The sequence below is a fragment of the Stegodyphus dumicola genome, chromosome 12 (genome assembly GCF_044657685.1).
Source record: "Stegodyphus dumicola isolate Sdum_Otavi_A_Nest chromosome 12, ASM4465768v1".
Lineage (NCBI taxonomy): Eukaryota > Metazoa > Arthropoda > Arachnida > Araneae > Eresidae > Stegodyphus > Stegodyphus dumicola.
In genome coordinates this window covers 63,729,768-63,753,001 of record NC_140779.1, presented here as the reverse complement: position 1 = coordinate 63,753,001, position 23,234 = coordinate 63,729,768, and the positions used below count along the sequence as shown (strand labels likewise).

The 23,234-nt window shown below is 30.0% G+C and overlaps 1 protein-coding gene across 3 annotated transcripts in view; it reads left to right on the top strand.

The window, feature by feature from the left end:
• LOC118200028 (uncharacterized) overlaps nucleotides 1-22,464 on the top strand; it is a 56,404-nt gene extending 33,940 nt beyond the window's left edge. For 2 of the 3 annotated variants that reach the window (XM_085806490.1, XM_085806491.1), the window contains 5 exons: nucleotides 4,999-5,126; nucleotides 9,192-9,344; nucleotides 12,612-12,758; nucleotides 18,564-18,681; nucleotides 22,223-22,464. In XM_085806490.1, the coding sequence (XP_085662616.1) occupies nucleotides 4,999-5,126; nucleotides 9,192-9,344; nucleotides 12,612-12,758; nucleotides 18,564-18,681; nucleotides 22,223-22,404 (728 nt within the window). In that variant the 3' untranslated portion in view covers nucleotides 22,405-22,464. Of the gene's footprint in view, nucleotides 1-4,998; nucleotides 5,127-9,191; nucleotides 9,365-12,611; nucleotides 12,759-18,563; nucleotides 18,682-22,222 lie in introns of those variants that run through there. The other variant, XR_015038227.1, reaches the window with a different exon arrangement.
• Nucleotides 22,465-23,234: the final 770 nt, after the last annotated feature.

Here is a 23,234-nt window from a genome sequence, read left to right as displayed (position 1 = left end):
TCACATTTCCTGCATCAAAAATTCTAATGTGCTTACAGTGGCACCCAAACTAAAAAGGTGGTGGATGATGTTTCTTCACCACCAGTATTTGACGATTGGGTCCCCTAAGCCCCAGTCACCCTTTAAAAGGGGCGAGTATATAAGGTATTTTCTCCTTCCTTTCTGCATGTTTTCATGATTTAACGATAGCACATTCGGCGCATGTTCGAGTCCCGGCGAGGGCAGTGCACATTTTTAATATCTTCTGCTTCCAAAAAGTCCTAATTACTCTTATAAGACTTTAAAAATAAACTTTTATGGGAGCAAAATTTCACATTATTGCCTGAAATTTGTAGTGATCAAGCAGTGGGTCATTGTTTAATTTTTCATTTGGCTACTAAGCTTTCATGAAAGATGTGTCAGACATACATGATGACTGAAAATATCAACAGATTATAAGAAGTGTAATGCTGACATCAGAGCCGGGGCAGCCAATGTAGCTGCAGAGTGGCAGTATTAAGGGGTGACAAATTTTAGATATGCCGAGCAGCAAAATGTCTGTAATCTAGTGCAAGGTAGAAAGAAAGTCATCAAACAAGAAATCAAATATGAGAAAATATCACAAGCTAAAGAGATTTCACCAATATTATTATGCCGATTTTGACAGAAACTGTGGAGAAGAGAGACGTTAATGTTCTGTTGATCGCTCATTGCTTGATGCAACGTTATTGATATGAAGATCTGATACTTTAGGTGAAAGATCTCTATCTTTAATAACAATATTTAATAAAATGAGAGTTAAACATTTTTAGTAAAATTTAAATCTTTGCCAAACCAGTGATTCTTCCCACGACTCCAAATATTTTAGCATACACAACCATTGGTGAAATAAATTATGATCTCTGTCTAGGATTACCATGGTAATATTATGAAAGATAGTTTCATGTAGGAAAACTGTTTACATTTAACCATATTATTGTGAATGGTTGCAAAATTTGTGAAGCCATTACATAAAAATGCCGGACTTGTTTAGAGATAGGAAATTAATTTTGAAGGAGATCCGTAGAAAACTGAGAGAAGTCTCCTAACCATGTAAGAGGCTGAAGGTTCACTCTACCAAAAATAAAATCCTCATAAAAGTCTTCTACAGGTTAAATGAGCCCTATATGAATTACAAAGATAAAACAGGTTTCTTCAGCAGTTATTCATGCCGTTCAAGGACTCAATAAACGTATACAATGAATAACAAATCTTCCAGGTGGATTACAACTGTTGTGAACAATAGGATTACACATGAATGTAAGCAGATACTGCCTGAAGTAAAATTAACTTGAGGAAAAAATAATTAGGGAGAATAATTAAATAAATATATTACCATTGCAATTTAGATTAACGTCATAATAATGTATTCTGATGACCATTACCTGTTAAAAATGTAACATAACCAGAATAGTAATTATTAAAAGTGGAGTTATTTGTAATTTTACTTATTTGCTACTCTGACTATAAGCCAGTAGTGGACAATTTAAAATCTATCAAATTTTTACCTACATAATATTAGAGATTAAATTAGCGATTAACAAAGAAATGTGGCGCTGCATGATTTCTATTTCAGATTCCATTTGTATTAAAAAACTTAAAATATATTTATTCAAAACAAATCACATTTCAGATGGGAAAGGATTACGAGTAGCTCACGAACTGCAAATAAGGTGTTGGAGAGCCGCAGTTTGGCAATGCCTGTTATATAATTACTCCTTATTCTGCTATTTCTAAAACAAAGATCATGTTATAAATGTGATAAATAATAAAGGTTTTCCTTAGAATTGCAAAGTATTCGGTAATTCATGCAGTATGTAACCTATTGTGTTTAGTTATTTAAAATTTATATTTTAGAAGGCATCACTAAAATGCTATTTTTAAATTCAAACATGTGATAAAATGATGAAGAAAAGAAAAAATTAAAACAGCCAATTTTAGTATACCATTTAAAAAATAAATAAAAGCAGTAGATTACAATTTGTACATGATTACCAAACATTCTTTTATCACGTTTTGATGGAATGAAATCACAATTATAAATTTTAGATTTATTAATACTTTTTCCATATTTAAACCTTTTATAAATGTGTATAATAGTGATATTATACAGTGTGTATAATAGTGTAATGATAGTAATAACAAATCAACTTGCTATAATACAGCATTGCTCAAAATACAGGCTTTGAGCACCATATCTTGATAAAAATAGAGTGATTTAAGGAATGTAAGGGAATTTTATTGTGTTATGCAGCTTTTTTATCATCTAGTCCATTCAATTAAAATAAAATTTTACTGTAGAATAATCAGTACTTATTGCAGGGCTAGATTAAGATTTTTAGAGGCCTTAAGCACTTAAAGTGTTTTGATGCTCCACATAAATTGATTTGATGCTCCACATAAATTTATGTTTATTTTTTCCCCATATCTTCCCTCTCAGTTTTGGTTCACCTGTGCCATATATTCCATGGTCGAATCAGCAGTGGGAAATTTTTGCAGTGGCCCTTTTCCTTATATATTACGCCGCCTAAGCAATGCTTATTTTGCTTTAGGATTCATCCAGATCTGTCATATTGGTATCTCTGCTCACATTTTCTCGATAACAGTTTTTGTTTTTCCTCTAAGAAACAACATCAGAAGCAAGTACCAAAGATGAAAATAAACTACAGTGTCAACTCAGAAAACCTGAATTTACTTTAGAAGTATTGTATGCTTTACAAACATAAAATATACATACAACAAAAATATTCAAAATGTTTTGGTTTGCCTGCACCATATACAAGTAATTTAAAAGTATTGTGTGCTCTACAAATGTAAAATATATGTACAATAAAAGGACAAAACTTACGTTTTTGCTGTTGTATGATGTTGTCAGAATGAGAAAAACCATGCTGTAAGATTATTATCTAAAGAATAGATTATGCAGGTAGTATTTGTTGCAAAACAAGCAATGGTTGAAAACAGAACTTTAATAACTACTTTGATGAAGGTAATTCCAAATAATGTGTCCCAGAACTCAATAATATTAATGAAAAGTAGGAAAATATATTTTATTCAATAATTGGTGAAATACTAAATTATGCTAAAATGTCACTGGAAATGTTTTGTGGCCAAAAAATTATCACCGAAAATTGTGAGTTGGGATAATGAATAAGTATTAAATAATCTGATGGTTGATCTGTATTCACTGTGCATTTAGCCATAAAGACCTTAAGAAATCATGCAAATCTGCAGTGATAGTACATTTGTAGCTAAATTTGGGGCAATTCATTATTAATATATAAAAGATTAGCCAATGTACAAGTACTAAGATTATAGAACTTGTAATACACTGGTTATCATAAATTAAGGAAAAATCACAAAAATCACGATTACTGAAAAAGTTACATGTAGAATTTAATGAAACTTACCAACAATATACAACATATAGTAAGGTATCAAATAACATAAAAAAAAAAAATTACCAGACAAATTTGGTAGTATAAAAATTAGCACATGTATAAAATGAACAAATCAAAGGTGTCAGTTTGCTATAGGAAAAGTACCTTCAATATGGAATATGATTGCCTCTAGAAGCAATACAGCACATACAGCGAAGTGTGATGCTTTCAATTATGCGGTCTATCAGTTTTATAGGAAGCGAGAGCCATTGCTCTTGCAAAGCGGTTGCAAGCACGTCAAGGGTCTGAGGGGGCAGATTGAGAGCAGCAAGACATCTCCCTAAAGCATCCCAAACGTGCTCGATAGGATTCAAGTCCGGGGATCGAGCTGGCCACTCCATGCCCATAATTGTTTTCTGTTAAAGATAATTATCTACGATGTAATCCCTGTGTGGTCTTGCGTTTTCGTCCTGTAACAAGAAAGCATCACGTATTGCCCTGGCATAAGGGTGCACATTAACATCAAGGATGTCATCTCTGCAAACTTGAGCATTCACGGTTCCCCTTGGAAAGACATGGAGGTCTGTGCGTCCACCCAAAGAGATGCCACCCCAAACACAGACACTGCCCCTTCCGTATGCATCTCTTTCACGGATGATAAAGGGTTCTAGGTTCTCTCCATATCAAATAACGCATACTATTGCTTTATAGACTAAACCTGGACTCATCTGTAAAGAGAACAGCCCTCCACTGATCAGGCGTCCAGTGGACATGTTGTCGTGCCTACTGCAAACGGTCCCTCCTATGGCGTGACGTGAGCGGCACGCAAATGGCTGGTCGCCTCGCATACAGACCACCTTCGTGAAGCCTTCTACGCACAGTTGACGTTGACACCAAACTTCCGGTGGCTGCAGCAAGGGAGGATCTAAGAAGAGTCGGAGTAGCGGTTCTATTCCTGAGTGCACATAATGTCAAATATCGGTCATCGGCGCTCGTCGTAGCAGTTGGCCGTCCTTGGCTGAACCTCCTAGGTGCCGAATCTGTGATTTGAAATTGTCTTAATGAACCACAGAAGGACTCACATTTAGCCATCTGGCCACTTCTGTTTGACTTTATCCTGCCTCTATTCTCCCAATGGCGTTCTATCGTAGTTCTTCAGGCAAATGATGCCTGGAGGTCATTGTTATGAATTAGCTATCTCAAATTTCTGATGTCACTGTCACAGTGCAATATGTGGGCTTGCTCTCAAACACGGACTTTTATGCTCCTCGCAGAAGATATATTCCGAAAGCAGCGCCACTAATTTGCATATCGCAGTTTTACTCAGCTACTCTTACTTGGCAACATATTCAAATTTTACACGGTTTGGCTTATTTTTGAGGGAGTTATCGCTATTTTTGTGATTTTTCCTTAATTTATGATAACCAGTGTACATTATTAAAATTAAATAAAATTTAAGATGTAGGAAATTCCAAAATAAATTGCAGAGTCATTTTATTACAGTTTTCTACAAAAGAAAAAAAAGTATTGTGCTAGCTTATTATTTGTTCACTTTTCAGTAATTTTTTTTTTTTTTTTTTTTTTTTTTTTCCCTCTAAAGATGTACCAAAGGAAAAAGTGACAAAAAAGCAGCAAAAATTATTAATTAAGGAGCGTTTATTGAAAGCTCAAGGTTCTTCTCCTAAAGTGTGTATTAACTTAGGTTTTGCCTCAGAAATGGAAAAAAAGGTTAGTTAAACTACTAATTTTAATTTTATAATAATGTATTGAAAGCTGATTAGCTTTATTTCACTATTAATTATTGGTTTTGTCTCAAGTCAAATTTGTAGCAGCAGCAAATTATTATGTTGATATACTTCCAAGAAAACCATGTACACTGCACCCTCCCGCAAAAAAAGGGGGGGATAGTTCTATATCTCCTGTTCTACTGGGCCTATTGACGAAGTTCAGATTGCATTCTTCATGTCTCGAAAGTGCAACTTAGGATATATTTAGATTTATATATAGCACTGTTCTAATATTTAGATTTATATATAGCACTGTTCTTATATAGGTATTTTTACACAAAATCAGACATTTTCTGAAATAACATACCAATGTTTTTCCATATTTCGATTCTACGACTCAAATTATGACTCAATCTGAAATTTTGTAAAAATTTGGTGTGAAATTTACAGAGAAATTCACAAATTTATGTTGGTTCTTTTTTCAGTTTGCACCAAGAATAGTTCACTTGATGAACTTTTTAATATATAGCAACCTATTTTTCTTTCCCTTTTTACATCGTGCATGAGCGGAAAAAAGTTGCATCATTCCTGTTTTCAAATAATGTTTTTTATATTACATTTTTAATTATAATTGTTATTATTTTAAGTACTTTTTTCCTTTTTGAATTTCATTTTAATTATTTAAGTTGTATGGTGTCTTTCTAATAACTGTTCTAAAAATTTCTATTTACCCATTCAAACTGTGTAGTTTAAATAAATGGTGCATCAATAATTTTTTTTCAAATAATTTTTTTATACTATATTTTTTGGTATAGTTATTATTTTAGGTAAATTTTAAATTTTTAGACTTTTATTTTAATTGTTTGTGTTGCATTGTCTCTTCAGATAATTGTTTTAAAATTTTCTATTTATTAAATATATTTATTAATATAAATTTTCCAGAATTTGATTTTATTTATTTGAACTGCATTTCTTTTGGAAGAATACTTTGTAACCCAGACTACGATGCATTTGCAAACTGCATATATTAAAAGAGAAAATACAGTAAAGCACAGTTAACACGCCTTTTAGTGTTCCATTCAGAAAAGATATATTAAATGAGAAAGATATATAACCCAGATTTTAACTTAGGATGGCTTGCATATATTGCTTTAAATAGCTTTATCATTGTGCTCATTGCTTTACACAATTTTATTATCCTACATTTAGTTTCTTAAAATGTTATTCATATTTTAGTCAAATATTTTATTTTTGAAATTTCAAGAATCAAATATCATAAGATTAAAAAAAGGTTTTAAATTAAAAAAATACTAAATTTTATGCAATAATTTATTTTTTCCCTTCTTAATGACTTGCTCTTTTTCTTCAGGCATTCTCCAAGTATATTAAAAAGCATCCCACTTTTCGAAACATCTTGGTATTTCTGACATTCATTTTAAATAAAGTTATCGCCTTGCATTTTATAAAGACCCACAAACGGCTGAGCAGTAAAGTCGCTGAATACTGGTAGTTCGCTCAACAGCTCAAATAACAGTGAATGGGCTGGTTGCATGAGCACTTTCGGGGTTTCCCTCATGTGTAACGTGTATGCCAGCTGTTTTCCTTTAGAAAGTTCTTCACGAAGGCATCTCTGCTTTTAGGCAGATAGCCCTGCTTTCCTGTAACATAATAATCCAATTCAATCCATTTCATCAGTATTTGGTCAGAGCCTTCATCAGCCTTTAGAGGTTAAGCATTTTGAAGGCATGAGATGAAAGGAAAGACTGGTTTCATCAAGTGGGAAAACGTCTTTAGACAACATCCACATACATCACTGAATAAATTCCTGAATCTTCAATAATTCAACTAAGAAATCATGGGATTCTCCGTTTATATGATATGATGTTCTTTAACTTAATTTAAATTTATATGTATAACCATATAGTCAAAAACCAGTCGCTCTTCACTTTAATCTGCAATGATATCGTTTTTGTCTTTTCCGTTAGCACAAGCTCAGTTGACGGTATTTGCTGGTGTACACATCCAAGTGTTTTCTCTTTGAACATTGAAATTCCTTGAAGTATTCTGAAAGTATATTCAAAAGCATCCAACTTTTTGGAATACCTTACAGCCAAATTCTCTTCAAATTTTTCCTTACTTTTCTCCCAAATTTTCTTCTTTCCTTTTACATTTATTTTCACAAGACTACTAAGATCTTTCGATTGTTACACTTCCATAAATTTTGCATTCTTGTCAAATTTTTTAAAATATTAATTATATCAGTTGCGTTTCAGCTGAAGACAGCTTTTTATTTGCTAGGCATTTTAAGTATAAATAAAGTTTAAAGCAAAGTCCAAAGGATAAATATTTTAATTAAAAAATTTTGTGCTAAATGACAACAAATAAAACAGTCTAGCAGTGTTTATTCTGTACCACTGAGTAACCCGATTATTATATTGGCTGGAAACAATCTAAATCATATGAAAGATCATGTTTTTTATACAATCTATAACATGAGAGAAAATTAGCTAAAACATTCTTTCTAAGAAGATTAATGTAAAAATTTATATTTATATATATATATTTTCTAAAGCTAGGACATGACCCAAATTGTCAACATCTTGTTTGCTTAAAAACACTGTGAAAATAAACATCAAAAGAACTTTCTCAGTTTTAGACAATTCAGTTTAAATGCAGTTAAAGTAAAATAGCAGACGATAACACGGCGAAGGTAAAAATTTACTCTTACAAATACTTTTTAAAAAAAAGGAAGAAAGAAATTTAAAAAAAAGCTAAAAATTCGAATAATACCATCTATAATTAAAAAAAATAGCTTTTCATATAGTATTAATAAATATTTATTATGCATCATTGAGGGAAAAAATTTCATATAATTAATTCTCCGTAAAAATTATTTGAAATTTAAGGTTAAAAATAGCTGCGGCAATTCACTGTAACAAAAATCCATAAACCACATTTGGCATTATTATTGGAAAAAAAAAAAAAAAGATGCTGAATTTCAGAACTTGAAAATATGTAAATTCGTGTATATCTTAGAAAATTTTAAATAAAAACTAATTTTATGCAGGTATGCTTAGCTTTTGCAGGTACACCTACTTTAAGATGATGGTAAAAATTTTATAGGTTATAATTAAAATTTTTTTTCGAAAAATTTATAGAAATTATTTAAAAATAAAACACAAAAAATGGGTGAATATTATTTGGAATGAACCTAAATTTTGAAATGTGAAAGGAAAAATAATAAAAGTTTAATAAAAAAAAGCGATGTTAATAAATATATGCCAAATTCAATTAACATTGAGCAGCTAAAATTTTGAGAGTTAATTTTTTAAAAACTGCTCGCACGATTTTTACAAAACTTGGCAGTCTGGCATAATTTGAGTCATAGAATTGAAATATTGAAAAAAATTGGTATGTTATTTCATAAAAAGTCCGATTTTGTGTCAAAATAACTATGTTAGAACGGTGTTATATATAAATCTAATATATATTCTAAGTTGGGCTTTCGAGACACAAAAAATGCTTTAACCACATTGTACACTGTCAGGTAATATTTTAGTTGGCTCCTATTGATTGCAATGTTACTTTAATGAGGTCTGAGCGCTTCGTAGTGGGGTGCAGAAGTATTTGACTGAGAAGAGTTTATATTTGCATCACTAGAAATATTTATTTATTGTTTGGTTACAGTACCTCCTGAAGTAATTTAAAATGAGGCAGAACAGCAACCTTAATTTGGGATAGGTTTTGGATAAATTCTGTCAATTTGGGGGGAAATCAAACACAGTCCCTTCTATTCAGGAAGGGGAGAGGTGGTAGAAAAAGAGATATAGCTGAATTTAATCACTCATTATATATGAAGTAGATTTATAAATCTTGCATTATTTATGATGAACTGAATTAATTTAAATGGAATAATAATAGTCTAAGAGTTAAGTTTCTGATTATGAATATTATATAAAACTTCAGTATTTTTACCATAAACGTGAAGTTATTTGACTAAAGGGATGATGTATATGTAGCTCTTATTTGTGTGTAATAAATTTTTGATAAAAATGTTATATTACAGGAACTGAATCGCTTATCTTCTCAGCTTCGTCGACTGTATGGCTCTAATAGGCACAGCAGTTCACCTCTTCATCTGATTTTTTGTAGTTTTAGTTCATCTGATGAACTTTATCAGATATGTCAACGTAAAAATGATGGATTTTCTTCTTATGTGGTAAAATCAAAAATAATTTGGTAGATATTATATTATAATATTATACTTTCTAATGTTTTTTTTTCAAAATATATGTATTTGTACTTCTAAAATAAGCAACAAATACTAAAAGAAAAGGTATAAATGTAAAAAAGAAATTAAAACATACAACATACAATTTACATATGAAGTTGAGGTTGCATCATCAAATGCGAATAGGAAACCAAAATTAGCATAAAACAGTCACACCACAACACCTTAAAAAGAGGCATTTTAGACCTATGCGTCAGTTTGTAAGCAGCTATAGTTCCATGTAATCTGAGAAAGCAAAAGTGGAAAGCATAAATCAAAGATACCATCTGTACAGTGAAATGCGTTGGAGGGCTGTTGGAGGATGATGCAACTAGTGCAAGACAATCCACTATCGTGAGAGAACTGAATTTGCATTGTAGGTGCTATCAATAGGCTGTGGAATCATTACCAAAGGGATCAAAAACCCATGCAAGAGATGTGGGTCTAGATGCTGGAGGATTAACTTAATGTCCGACAATTGCTTCCTTTTGCTATGTGCAAAATGGCATACATCACTAACAAGATGACAGCTGGCATCACATCCCTCTGCTGCTGCACGATGGGCCATATCCCACCGAATTGTGTCGCATTGATTGCATGAAGCTAGACTGTATGCCCAATGACCTATGCTTTGTGTTGCTTTATCCCCATTGCATGTCCGAGTGTGGTTGAATGGGACCTGTTAACATTGCAGTTAGACACCAAAACAGTGAGACCATGTACTCTTTAAGGATGAGTCTTGATTTAACTTCAGAATGATTTTCGAAGGGCAATGATATGGCAAGAGCCAAGGACATTCTGTCAGGCACCATTGTCAAAAGAGACCATTACAGAGGAGAAGGCTTACTTGTAGGAGCTGGGATAGCAACAAATAGTCCACCGACATCTACATCATTCCTGGTGGTTCCATCACAGCTGTCTGACAGTAAGATGAAATTCTACATCCTCTTGTGCATCCTTTTATCACTTCAATGGATACCAACACAATATTTATGGACGATAATGCTCAACCCCATAAAGCTTGAGTGGTGTGGAATTAACTAGAGAGAGAAATTATTCCACATCTGCTATGGACTGCTAGATCACAAGACCTGAATCCCATAGAGTATGTATGTTGCATGTTGGGACCATAGATAACAGGTTACAATGTGTTGCCAGGGGCCCTCCAAGACTCCGACATGCATTATTACAGGAATGGGCATTTCTCCACAACAAGTGATCAATGACAGTATTGCCAGCTTGCCCCGCAGTTGTGAAACATGCATTTCAGATAGAGGGTATCATACCCATTATTAGCATGATGTTTCCATTGTATATTCTTATGACACATTTGGTCTTTTGCAATGTGATGGTTGTAATACATGTGTTCTTTTATGTCTTTGCTTTATTGTTTACTATGTAGTCTTGTAATGCCACACCAACCTCTTGTATCAATTTCACGCATATCCATTAAATAGTTTTTATTTTATTCTATATTTTACCTCTGTTGCTTATTTTTTGAGTAGGCGTGTATTTCCATATATTTAAAAATATTTATGTATATTTTCTAAGAAAAACAGTTTATTTTGCATAAAAAGTTTTTTAATCTAATGAAAGAAGCTGATAAATTACTTAATATTTTATTAGCCCAGAGGGGCAAATTGTACAGAATGGCTATTAATTTTGTTTTGACACTTTGTGTTGATTCCTTATAAACAGTGAAACACTTTTTAAATTGTTGGCACTAAATATTAGAGTCCTGTATTATATTTAAAAAATTAAATAATGAAGAATCTGCATAAATGTATGTATGTTTCTCACGTTGTGATAAAACAATGGTACCTAGAACCATCAAATTTTAAATAATGTATGTCTCCACCCGAATATGGGCATCTAGAAGCCTAAATTTGGAATTTGTTTCATTATCTATTTCAAATTTTGTAAAGCATTTATGCGCTTTTGATTAAGAAACTCAACGATTTCAAAGCGAGCAATGGCAACATTGTACAGAGGGGGGGGGGATTTATCTCCAGCTTGTGAGATTGTGTATCGGAAATTTTAAAGATATGTCCTTTTAACTATTTTGTGATATTGCTGTTGAGTTGAATTTTATGGTTTAAGTGCAAAGACCATGATATTTAATAAATAAAGATAACACACAAAACATTAAAAAAATGGCCCTTTGGGCATAAAGCTTCAGACTTTTTAATTTGCCTTTTTTTTTTTTTTTTTTTTTTTTTTTTTTTTTAAATGTTTCTTTGCTTTTGCATTACTTGAATCTCATTATTTTGTACTGAAATTTCATTGACAAAGAATGACCAGAGTGCTTTAACTGAAAAACAAATCAGTACAATGCTTATATTATTTTAAGTGAGATTACAATTTGTTTACATTATTTGAAATTGTGTGTAGCATGATCATATCAATCAATTAATGTTTTTTCTTTTATCTTTTTTTTGCTAATCCTTAACTATTAAATATGCCTTGAACATGATTTCTGTCTTATGCATTTTATTCTTTTCCAGTTGAAATTTCATAAATTTTATATTGAAATTAATTTTTGTTGAAGTATCCATTCAAAATTTCAGGTTTCTCAATGTCATTTCTCTGTGAAAATTTTTTTAAACTTTTATCTTTTATTCTTTATGAAAATATAATATTAACTTCTTTAAATCATAAAGCTTATGGGCTGAAATTTTAAAACTAAGCAAAATTCATGCCGGGCTTGGCCTTAACTTTAAAAAAGAGTATATACATTCATAAGCAGATATGTATTTTGTAAATTAGAAATTAATTAGCCTGATTATATTATTTTAAATTTCGATTTACATTTTTAAAAAATTTGAAAGTTTACTGGTGTACTTGGAATCTTGAGGTTTTAAATAGAATGTTATTTTTTGTATGCTTTCAGATGAAGTCAATTTCTTATTCAGTTAAATATTTTCTGTTGCATATGAAAATAAAATTATTTCAGCATGTTTATTACAAATTTATTTAAGCAATGTAACTTTTAATTTGGATTAAATCAAAGTTTCATACCTTGATATGACTGAATGAAAAACATGCTTAGTTTTGACTAATTATTATTATGAATTTGGTAAAGCATTATTATTATAAAGAAACCATTTTTGTAGAACATAAGTAGTTAGGTCTCTATTAAAGCTGATATTCTTTAGAATCTATTTGAAAATTTAAATGTGTAATTTTAAAATTTCAAATTAAGTAATTTTTTCTAAGGTTGAGATGTCAGAGAAAGCACCAGAAGAACTGTATGAAATAGAAGATTTAATTTATCTATCTCCTGATGCTGAAGATGTTTTGACCACATTAGACAGCAGTAAAGTGTATGTAATTGGAGGAATAGTTGATGGCACTGTCAAAAAGGTATAAAAGTTTCTTTTTTTTTTATTTTGAAAGCTTTGAATTTCTTATCTAACAGTTATACATAAATACAATAGTATTAGTGAGGACTTTTAGAATGTGTGATTTAGAGAAAAAAAATAGTTCACAGTTAGTTAGTAGCAATATTTCTTACAGTTTAACCAGTAATAGTGTTCCTTTGTATTGCGTCAGTATCGTAATTTTGAATTTTGCATGTTGTAAGATTTTAATTGTTTAAGAAAACTAAAAATATCTAAGATTTCAAAATATTGCACAATTTAAGATTATATTAGTTTTAGAAATACTGATGAAAAATAATTAGCTGTTCTTTGTATTTGATACCATAGAAGTTTTAAAAAATTCTTATTTTTTAAATAGAAAATATTATCATAAAGAAATTAAATTCATTGATACTACCTTAATTTCAATGCAGTAGGATTTCAGATTGTTTGCTTGTAATATATTTCATATAGTGTTTGTGTGGTGTAGTTTTTCTGGAAGATGAAACCAATTCACTTTTAAATTATAACCAAGAAAAACTGCAGCATAGATCTGACTGGAATGAAAATCACAACTGGCTTAATGGTTAAAACATTTTCATTTTGAAGAGGAACAATTATTCAGAAATACATTTTAGCTTAAATTTGTACATCACTATGCATGCTTAACACACTTCACATTTTCTGTGTATGAAGTTAACATTTTAGATGATAGAAGAAGCTTAGTGAAGAGATTGGCAGAGCAAGCAGCAAAAGAGTGATGCATAATAACTGCAGTAGTATTTATAAGATTGGAAAGTCTTTCTTTTAATTCTGAGTAGTGGTTGGGGAAAAGATTTTGCATTGTGGTTACTGCAGGGAAAGCATGCTGTAACATTATGCAATATGGGAGCCTTGAAGATGGCATGTATGCAGTTAAAATTATGAATTTAAAGGGTTATTTCAATTCAGTTTAATTTGGTACTAAATTTTTCTTCATATTTTTATTATTTTACAGGTATATATATGTAAAATAAAAATATGTAAATCAAAATTATAATTTAAACTAACTGTAAAACGTCAATTCTCTCTCTCTATTCTAAAAATACGTAATAATTGGGAACTGAAACTACCATTGTAAACCAAAACTTTTCTTTTCGCGTGCTTCCATTTTTTATAACTACGCACTTCAGCTTCTGTCTGTGCTCTGCTTGGACGCAATTTCCCTGTGCTACTTCCTATTGCAATAATATCAATAACGACATCTTGAACAGGCACAATTAGGGTGCCAAGTGATCTATCTGTAGCTACATAATGTCAATTGGAAATAAAAATGAAATTAAAATCGCCTCAACTGTCAAGTTTTATTTACGAAGTCAACACGTTAGCTTACGTAATCAGAATACTTCCTCTTCAACATAGGATGAATATGCATCAACAGTGCCTTTTCCTTTCCTTGTGCTTTTATCATGTCATATATATACATGTATCTGTAAGATAATCAAAATATGTTTTAAATATGATATACCAAAATATAAAATTCTAAAATTTTATTGTATTTTCTTTGTAAAATGATGTGTTGAGAATTATAATTTTATTTCACATTTTTCATTGTTTGTGATTTTGATTTGTATAAAATGCATTATTTTATTTTCTTTGTAAAGACTGAATTAAAACTGTATCGGAATACTCATTTGATTATTTCAAAGTTGTTGGAAATGTAATTGTGCAGAAAATGTTTTTTTAACTGCTTTCATTCTTTTAACTTCCTTGTACAAAGTATTGTAATCGCAAAAAGTTTCAGCCAGCATATTTCAACAAAAATATCCATTTTCACCGCTATCGAATGCAATTTAACGATGTTTTTGCATAATATCTGTACGTAAGGACAGAATAAAAGACTCGTTTCCTCAAAAAAAATTATAAAACTGCTTTAAAATTAATTCTGAAGAGAATTTTTCATGGTGTCTGTACGAATGTATGTATCTCGCATAACTCAAAAACGAGTAGCCTCAGAACGTTGAAATTTTGTATATAGGACTGCTATAACATGTAGATGTGCACTTCGTGTTTTGGTTGCAATCGGCCTTACCAAACGTATATAAATATATTTACATATATATCAACTCTGTTACCCGACTCAGTGATCTCTTCTTTACTCTTATATGTTTGTAAATTGTACATTTTTTGCTTTAAAAATGATTGAATTATGTTGTTTTTATCTTCCGGTTAAGTGCCTTTAGTAAATCTGTATGCAATATTTTTAGAATTATCAACAATTTTAAATTTGTTTAATTGGCACAAAGCCTTTTTTTTATGGTGGCCATTGATTGTTTACATTTGAAACAGCAGACTAGTGGATTTGTTGCCAATCTAGAGAAACTTAGCTTCGCAACAACAAAGATAACACCTTCATTTATTATTGCCAATTAAATCATGCTTAATCCTTTCTGGAATTTTTTCGAAGAAATGTGTTTAAGATTTACTTCGTAATTTTTAATATAGATATTTTGAGTTTTTATGTATTTTTGTCTTCTCGCGAAGTGAGAACGGAATTAATTGAATGAGAAATACTCAATCATCTGTGAAAAACTGTTTCTTTTTTGTTTTGTTTGATTAATTTCTTTTATATATCGTTCTAGCTTTATTATAGTATTTGAATAGAACATGTGGCAACGATTAGATAATTCTATTCTTTAAATGATATAAATTTCGTGCATTATGAGTTATAATATGAACGAAATATAATACTGTTAAGTGAATCTAGCGCCAGAGTGTCGCTATGGTAAACAAATACTTGAGTGAATTTTAAAGAATGCATTTATTCTATTGTGGTTTATGCGCTTTCAGCGAAGTAGATTTAATTCAATTCAATATGTTTAAATGAAATGCAGGAAAAAATGCATATAATTTAATATTCTGTACAAGGAAGTCGTGGTGTACACATCAGATTTTTTCCTTTTATTTTTATATTAATTTTGCTCAAAGAGTCAGGAGAAATGAAACATGAATTCATTACTCCTAAATACTTCAGGTTTCAGTGTTTTAAATTATTACCCGTTGAAGAGTTGATTTGAAGCATTAAAATATAAAAAATGAATTTGATTATCCACTTAATATTTTTACAAAAAGGACTTAAAAAAAATATTGCAAATTTTTCTAAAAACGTTTTTGAAAGAACAAAACCTTTCCTTTCAGTTTGCATCTTACTTTGTTATACAATTTAAGTGCTTCTCTGTGTTAAATTTAATTTTAAAGAATTTTTCCAGTATGGTATAATCTTTTTTCTAATTTATAACTTTTAAGTTTTTGTTATATATATATATATATATATATATATATCAAATGTTGTATGATGTTAAATTCATTTAGTGCGAAAACAAGTTATTCTACTACTTGCACAGTTGCTTCAAAGTAAGTTAATAATAATTTATTTACTAAATAATATTGATTATATTATCTCCTAAGTTTAATTATAGTAGAATTATCATAAAAGAGTGAATCCATACTTAGTAAGTTCTATTTTGAAAGATGTTTTGAAGTAACTTGAATGTAAATTGTTAAAAATGTTTAACAGGGACTGGAATTAAATCATGAATAACAAAATTTCAATTGTAAAAGACAAGAGTTAAATTAAATGCATGTAATCATTGTCATTGATCGGAAATTAGTTGACTTTTCAAGAGGAACAAACCAACTCCCGTTCAATGAACAATAATTAAGAAATAAATACGACGGTGTTTCGTCCTTTACTCGAACAATAAGGCGAAGCCAAACCGGCAAATTCAAGTCAGGACAAATATTTCCGTGAATAGAAGGAATTATGAACCAATGCTGATATTCAAAGAACTTATTCCTATATTGGAAATTGTCATTTTGAAATAGAATTCAAAGTAGTTGGAAAAAACATTAGAAAATTACAAAATATAAGAAAAATAATGCAAACTTTGTAAAAACAAATCAAAAAATAAAAAATGAAAAATATATAATAAGAAAAGTGAATGTACATGAAGATAAGGCCCGAAAAAGTATTAATTAAGTTACATTCTTTCTAGTTGGGAGTGGGAAAAGTGTTCTCTTCGCGTCTGACTCAGAAGGGTAGTGTTTCTGAAAATTCTTGAGCAGCAGTGGGGGCTTTGAATAATATCAGTCGGTAAGACTTGTGTGAAGTAATTTATGGTAGTGGGTGGGACTAGGAATTCTTGAGGGATGTATTCTGTGGAGTTCTTATTTGAGTGAAACCGTCTGTTAAAAAATATTTTTTTGAAAATACTAGTAAATGGAAATTAATTAATTTCTGGCTAATTGTCATGTCGAATTGATTAAGAATTTAAGAAAGGAAAAAAGGAATTTTCACTGTCAAAGAGCTATTAAGTCGAAGAGCTATTTGACAGACTAAAAATTATGAAATAGGCCCTTTTTTTTAGTAACAGCATAAGTCTGAAGACAATTAGCTTTTTACATTATATACAGCTGAGTAATTACACTATATACAAATCCTTCAACTGATAGTCATCCAACTTATACCGCGTTCTCAGGTTTAGGAACAAATTATCATATCCCTTCATTTAACTGATAGGGATATGATCATTTGAAGGATTTGTATATAGTGTAATTACTCAGCTGTATATAATGTAAAAAGCTAATTGTCTTCAGACTTATGCTGTTACTAAAAAAATGGGCCTATTTCATAATCTTTAGTCTGTCAAATAGCTCTTTGACAATGAAAATTCCTTTTTTCCTTTCTTAAATTCTTAATCGATTCGACATGACAATTAGCCAGAAATTAATTAATTTCCATTCACTAATATTTTCAAAAAATATTTTTTAACAGACAGTTTCACTCAAATAAGAACTCCACAGAATACATCCCTCAAGAATTCCTAGTCCCACCCACTACCATAAATTACTTCACACAAGTCTTACCAACTGATATTATTCAAAGCCCCCGCTGCAGCTCAAGAACACTTTGCCCATTCGCAACTAGAAAGAACATAAGTTAATTAATACTTTTTCTGGCCTTTATATCTTCATGTACATTCACTTTTCTTATTATATATTTTTCATTTTTTATTTTTTGATTTGTTTTTACAAAGTTTGCATTATTTTTTCTTATATTTTGTAATTTTCTAATGTTTTTTTCAACTACTTTGAATTCTATTTCAAAATGATAATTTTAATGTTTAATTTTTACAAATAATATTGAACTCAAATGCATAAACACGAGGGTGTCGGGGAACGGTTACTCGAGCATTATCAAATTTTACTGCAGAAATTGCTTTTCACTCAAAATTGAATTAGTTAAAATGCTTAATAGGAATGAGTTCTTTGGATATCATAATCCCTTCTATTCACGGAAATATTTGTCCTGACTTGAATTTGCCGGTTTGGCTTCGCCTTATTGTTCGAGTAAAGGATGAAACACCGTCGTATTTATTTCTTAATTATTGTTCATTGAACGGGAGTTCGTTTGTTCCCCTTGAAAAGTCAACTAATTTCCGATCAATGACAATGATTACATGCATTTAATTTAATTTTTGCCTTTAATTTATTCCTTTTACAATTGAAATTTAGTTATTCATGATTTAATTCCAGTCCTCGTTAAAACATTTTTAACAATTTACATTCAAGTTACTTCAAAACATCTTTCAAAATAGAACTTACTAAGTATGGATTCACTCTTTTAAGATAATTCTACTATAATTAAACTTAGGAGATAATATAATCAATATTATTTAGTAAATATAGATATATATATATGAAGTATTAGGATTTGTGTAGTACTGTGCATAAATATCAGTTACTTTTATGTATATATTGTTATTTTTAGGATCTTAGTCTTAATCATGCAAAAAATCTGCATATTAAAACTGTCCGTTTGCCCATCAGTAAGCATTTAGTGATGTGTTCTCAAAATCCTGGGACTACAGTGCTGACTGTAAATCAAGGTATTTATCTTTCAAATTTATGTACATAAAATTAAGGCATAGTTGTATTTTATATTTAAGACAACAATCTGTTAATAAGTTTTGCTTGAATAATGAGAAAAGATTGAAAATATTTTTTAAATTATTTTTATCTTGAACTGAAAGTGACATTTTGAGTTTTAAAGCTTTATTTTATTGAATTATTCCTTTTTATAATAATAATTATTAAAATATTTGCATCTTTTAGAAGTTACATCTTTGGCATTAAGAAATATCAATAATTGCATGAACTGTATTTTTATATCATCTTATTAAATCATGTTTTATGAAAATACATATATTATGCATATAAATGGAAGACTTTTATTACAACTAAATTAATATTCCTAGTGCAATTGAGCCTTCATTCATATTTTTCGCTGAATATGATACATCCATGACTTCAATTTTTTTGTCATAATGACCTAGAGTATAATTATGTACTAGAGTCTCTGAATTGAATTTTTAATTTAGTTCACGGACTCTAGGTCTGAACTGAATTTTTAATTCATTTCTTAAAAGTTCTAGTCTCTTTTTCTGAACTGAATTAAAAATTCAGTTCAGAAAATGCTTTTATTATTTGTGTGATGACATTATGAAATGGACTTAATTCAGTTCAGAAAATGCTTTTATTATTTGTGTGATGACATTATGAAATGGACTGAACAATACATTTGTTATTTTTCAGTCAGTAAGTTATTGGTTGGGTGGTAACTTGTCTATTTCTTATCAGTGTAGCTATGCTATGATGTCATTATGAACAAGCGGGAAGGGTGAAGATCAGTTCAATATTTTTTCCTTCAACATCTTTAATTATTATAATTATTATTTGCTGAGAAGCTGAATTTTTTTAAGAATTGCTATAGATTACATGATTTGGCAGTTACCAAATAATTATGAGTTAAAATTAAATTAAGTGGCAAAAAAAGGTTTTTATACTCAAAGATTTTTTTGGAAAACTATGAAATGAAATTATATTTTATTATTACCAGAACATCAAAATGGCATTGCAACAGAAGAATATCTTAAGGAGAAAACTTTACAAAACAGATGTTAGTCTGAAGAATCGTGTATTCCTCTTCTAGTAGCTATTTAGTTTACATGCTTCTGGCATGAACTCACATTAGTTGAATTCTATCAATTGCAACTAGAAATGCATCTTTCATGTGTTCTTTTCTATGAATTTCTGTATTTATATTTATTTTGGGTGTAATAAAATGGCCGTGAAGCTGTGTTTATTGATAAGGTTGCCAATAATATCTCTAGCCAATGGTAGCTCCTGGATTATTTAAATGGAAGCACACAAAACAAAATTTGAAAATTAAATATGCAGGTATGATGTAACTTACAGATTAAAATACATTTGCATTTTCACAAGTTAAAGGAAAGCAATGAAACCCCTTCCCTCAAAAAAGCTCTGATAGGTAAAACAAAATTGTAACATTTTATTCTTTACAATAGAATGCAATGAAACAATAATATTGATTAAAATGTGTCTTGGAATGTTGATTATAAAACAGCCAAATACAATTTTTGTAAATTAAATCCACACATATTTCTTCCCCCCCTTTTTTTTTCCATTTGAAATCAAGAATGTTTTTATTGAATGTAGATATGTTATTTATTATGCTTTTTTTTTTCCAGTTAAGAGCATGGTTAGAGGTGGCATTTGTAAATAAATTTTACATATAATTTTTGTAATGCGAATCAATTCACAGATAAAGGAAATTCATATTAAATGAAAATATGAATTAAAAAATCTGCAATTACCTTAAAGAGCTAATTGCTTATGATTAAAAATTTTTAAATGTAATACTAGCTGGAAATATTGGGTTGGCAACTAAGTAATTGCGGATTTTTTTTAGAAAGTCAAAGACAATTTTTTCATGGAACTAAATAACTTTATTCTGTAATGTATTGCCCATTTTGATCAATGACCTTTTGCCATCTTTCAGGCAGCATCATAATCCTACGTTCATAAAACTTCTGGTTTTTATTAGCAAAAAACTGAATCAGGTACGATTTGACATCATCATCATTATTGAAATTTTTACCATTCAAGGAATTTTGTAAAGATCAAAACAAAAAGTAATCAGATGGTGCAAGGTCAGGACTATATGGTGGATGTGGCAAAACATCCCAACCAAGCTCCAATAATTTTTGCCGCTTGACCAAAGATGTGTGTGGCCTTGCATTGTCATGATGGAATACAACAGCTTTTCGATTTGTCAATTCGGGCCGCTTTTTTTCAACTGCATTGTTTAATTTCATTAGTTGTTCAATGTAGACATCAGAATAGATCGTTCGGTTGGGTGGTAAGAGTTCAAAGTAGACAATTCCTTTGTAATCCCACCAAACAGATAACAAAACCTTCTTTTGATGAATATCAGCTTTTGATGTTGTTTGAGTTGGTTCACCTGCCCTGCTCCACGATCTTTTCCGCTTGATATTGTTGTAAACAACCCATTTTTCATCGCCAGTTTTCAGTCGTTTTAAAAATGGATCATTTTCATAACGTTTCTTTAGCAAATCGCAGCTGTTAATGCGTTGCGTTAAATGCGTTTCTTTCAGTTTGTGAGAAACCCATGTATCGAGTTTTTGAACATAGCCAAGTTGTTTTAAGTGATTTTCAATGCATGTATGTGATACATGAAGCTTCTCTGCAATCTCACGTGTTGTACTGTGACGATCCGAATCGATTATTGCTTTGATTAGGTCATCATCAACTTCAACTGGACGACCAGAGCGTTTTTCATCTTTGAGTAAAAAATCACCAGAATGAAATTTGGCAAACAATTTTGACACTGCTGTTCTTTTAAGGCTTCATCACCATAAACAGCACATAACTTTTTATGAGCTTGCGATGCGTTTTTCTCTTTGCGGAAATAAAAAAGCAAAATATGACGAAAATGTTCCTTTTGATTTTCCATTTTTAAACGAACGCAAAACGAAAACTACGCAACCGATCAAAAAACGTTTTTTACTGTTTGACAGCTGAATTGCCAACTATCAAATAACAAAATGTGTTTTACATTTGTACTACGTCTGCAACCCTAAAAATTCAACTGAAGCCATCTATGAGTGAAATCGCAATTACTTAGTTGCCAACCCAATATTACAGTTAGCGAAGGATATACATATGTACAAATATTCAGATTGGGGTTGGAAGCTTATATCTGCATATGAACTTAATAGGCAAATCAGAGGTAACATTAGATTTAATTTTTAGTCATAGAAACTATAGTTAATGGTATTACACCATTTATATTTAATAATGTTTATCATATTATTTATTGAATCATATTATGTTATTAATTATATAATCATTAAAAAAACTTAATGCATGCATTTACACATGAAAACCTACAGAAGTTTATTTAGTTTAGTTTTTATTCAAAGAAATTATATTTAATAATGTTATTTTATTTTCATTTCATTGCCATTCTTAAAATTTTCTTTTCATTTTTTTTTAAATTTGTGTGTTACCCTTTCTGGTATCAAGAAATATTTAATCTTCATTTAGTGTTTGACATCCTTTTGAAGTATCATGAAACTAAAGACTGGACTGAAGCTCTCAGTAGTAATGTTCCAACTAGGAAAGGTTTCTGTGCTCCTTCTGATGCAAACAGAGCAAAGCAAAGAATGTTATCTAATAGTGAAGATATCTTAAATCCAACAGAAATCCATAATGAATCAAAAAGTTGACATTTTTATGTTTTATGCTTAATTATGTAAATATTTTAATAAATTTGCAATAAATATTTTTTTTTTTTTTTTTGGTTAACAAACTGCTGAGTACAGCATTCATTCGATAGCTGTTCAGGAAAATCTAATTTAATTTCCACATTAGTCTCTGAAATTACGTATTTTTTCGACTGCATAATATTTGAAATTTTTCTTTTTATAATTTTAGTGTATGTTAAACATAATATCCATTCACTTTGCTGGTAAGTATAAAATATATATACATAAATTTTTAAATATTAGCAAATGTTTTACATTTTCATATTTTTTTTAAGTAATAGAACATTTTAGTTGTTCAGCAAACCTTTTAAGGTTTTTTTTTTTTTTTTTTTTATTATTAGCACATTAGCATGCCATTAGTAATCATTAACACATTCATATGCATAGCTGACTTGCTAGCTGATCTGCAGTCATTAGTGGTACTGAATGTGTCAAAGTGTTTTGAGGATTTTCATAACAAAATCAACTTCTAAATCACTTTCAAGACCCTAAAGATCACAGAACATGTAAGAGCTGAATATACATTAATAAAACATTTATGTTGTGTAATTAAAATTAAAAATGAAGCATATAATTGGTACATATAGATCTCTAAAGAAATATGATAAATGTGTTGCAATGTTAATCTTCATGGCTTCTAATGTGGCAACCTTTTCCACATGTCTCTGTATTAGCTTCTCATGTTTGTTCTTTGTTATAGTGAAATTGTATTTGCTTTTTTAATTTTATATTTCATCTGTAAGCATACTAATTATTTTGAGTTTACTGTTGGCTAGAAAAGATGCTGCTTT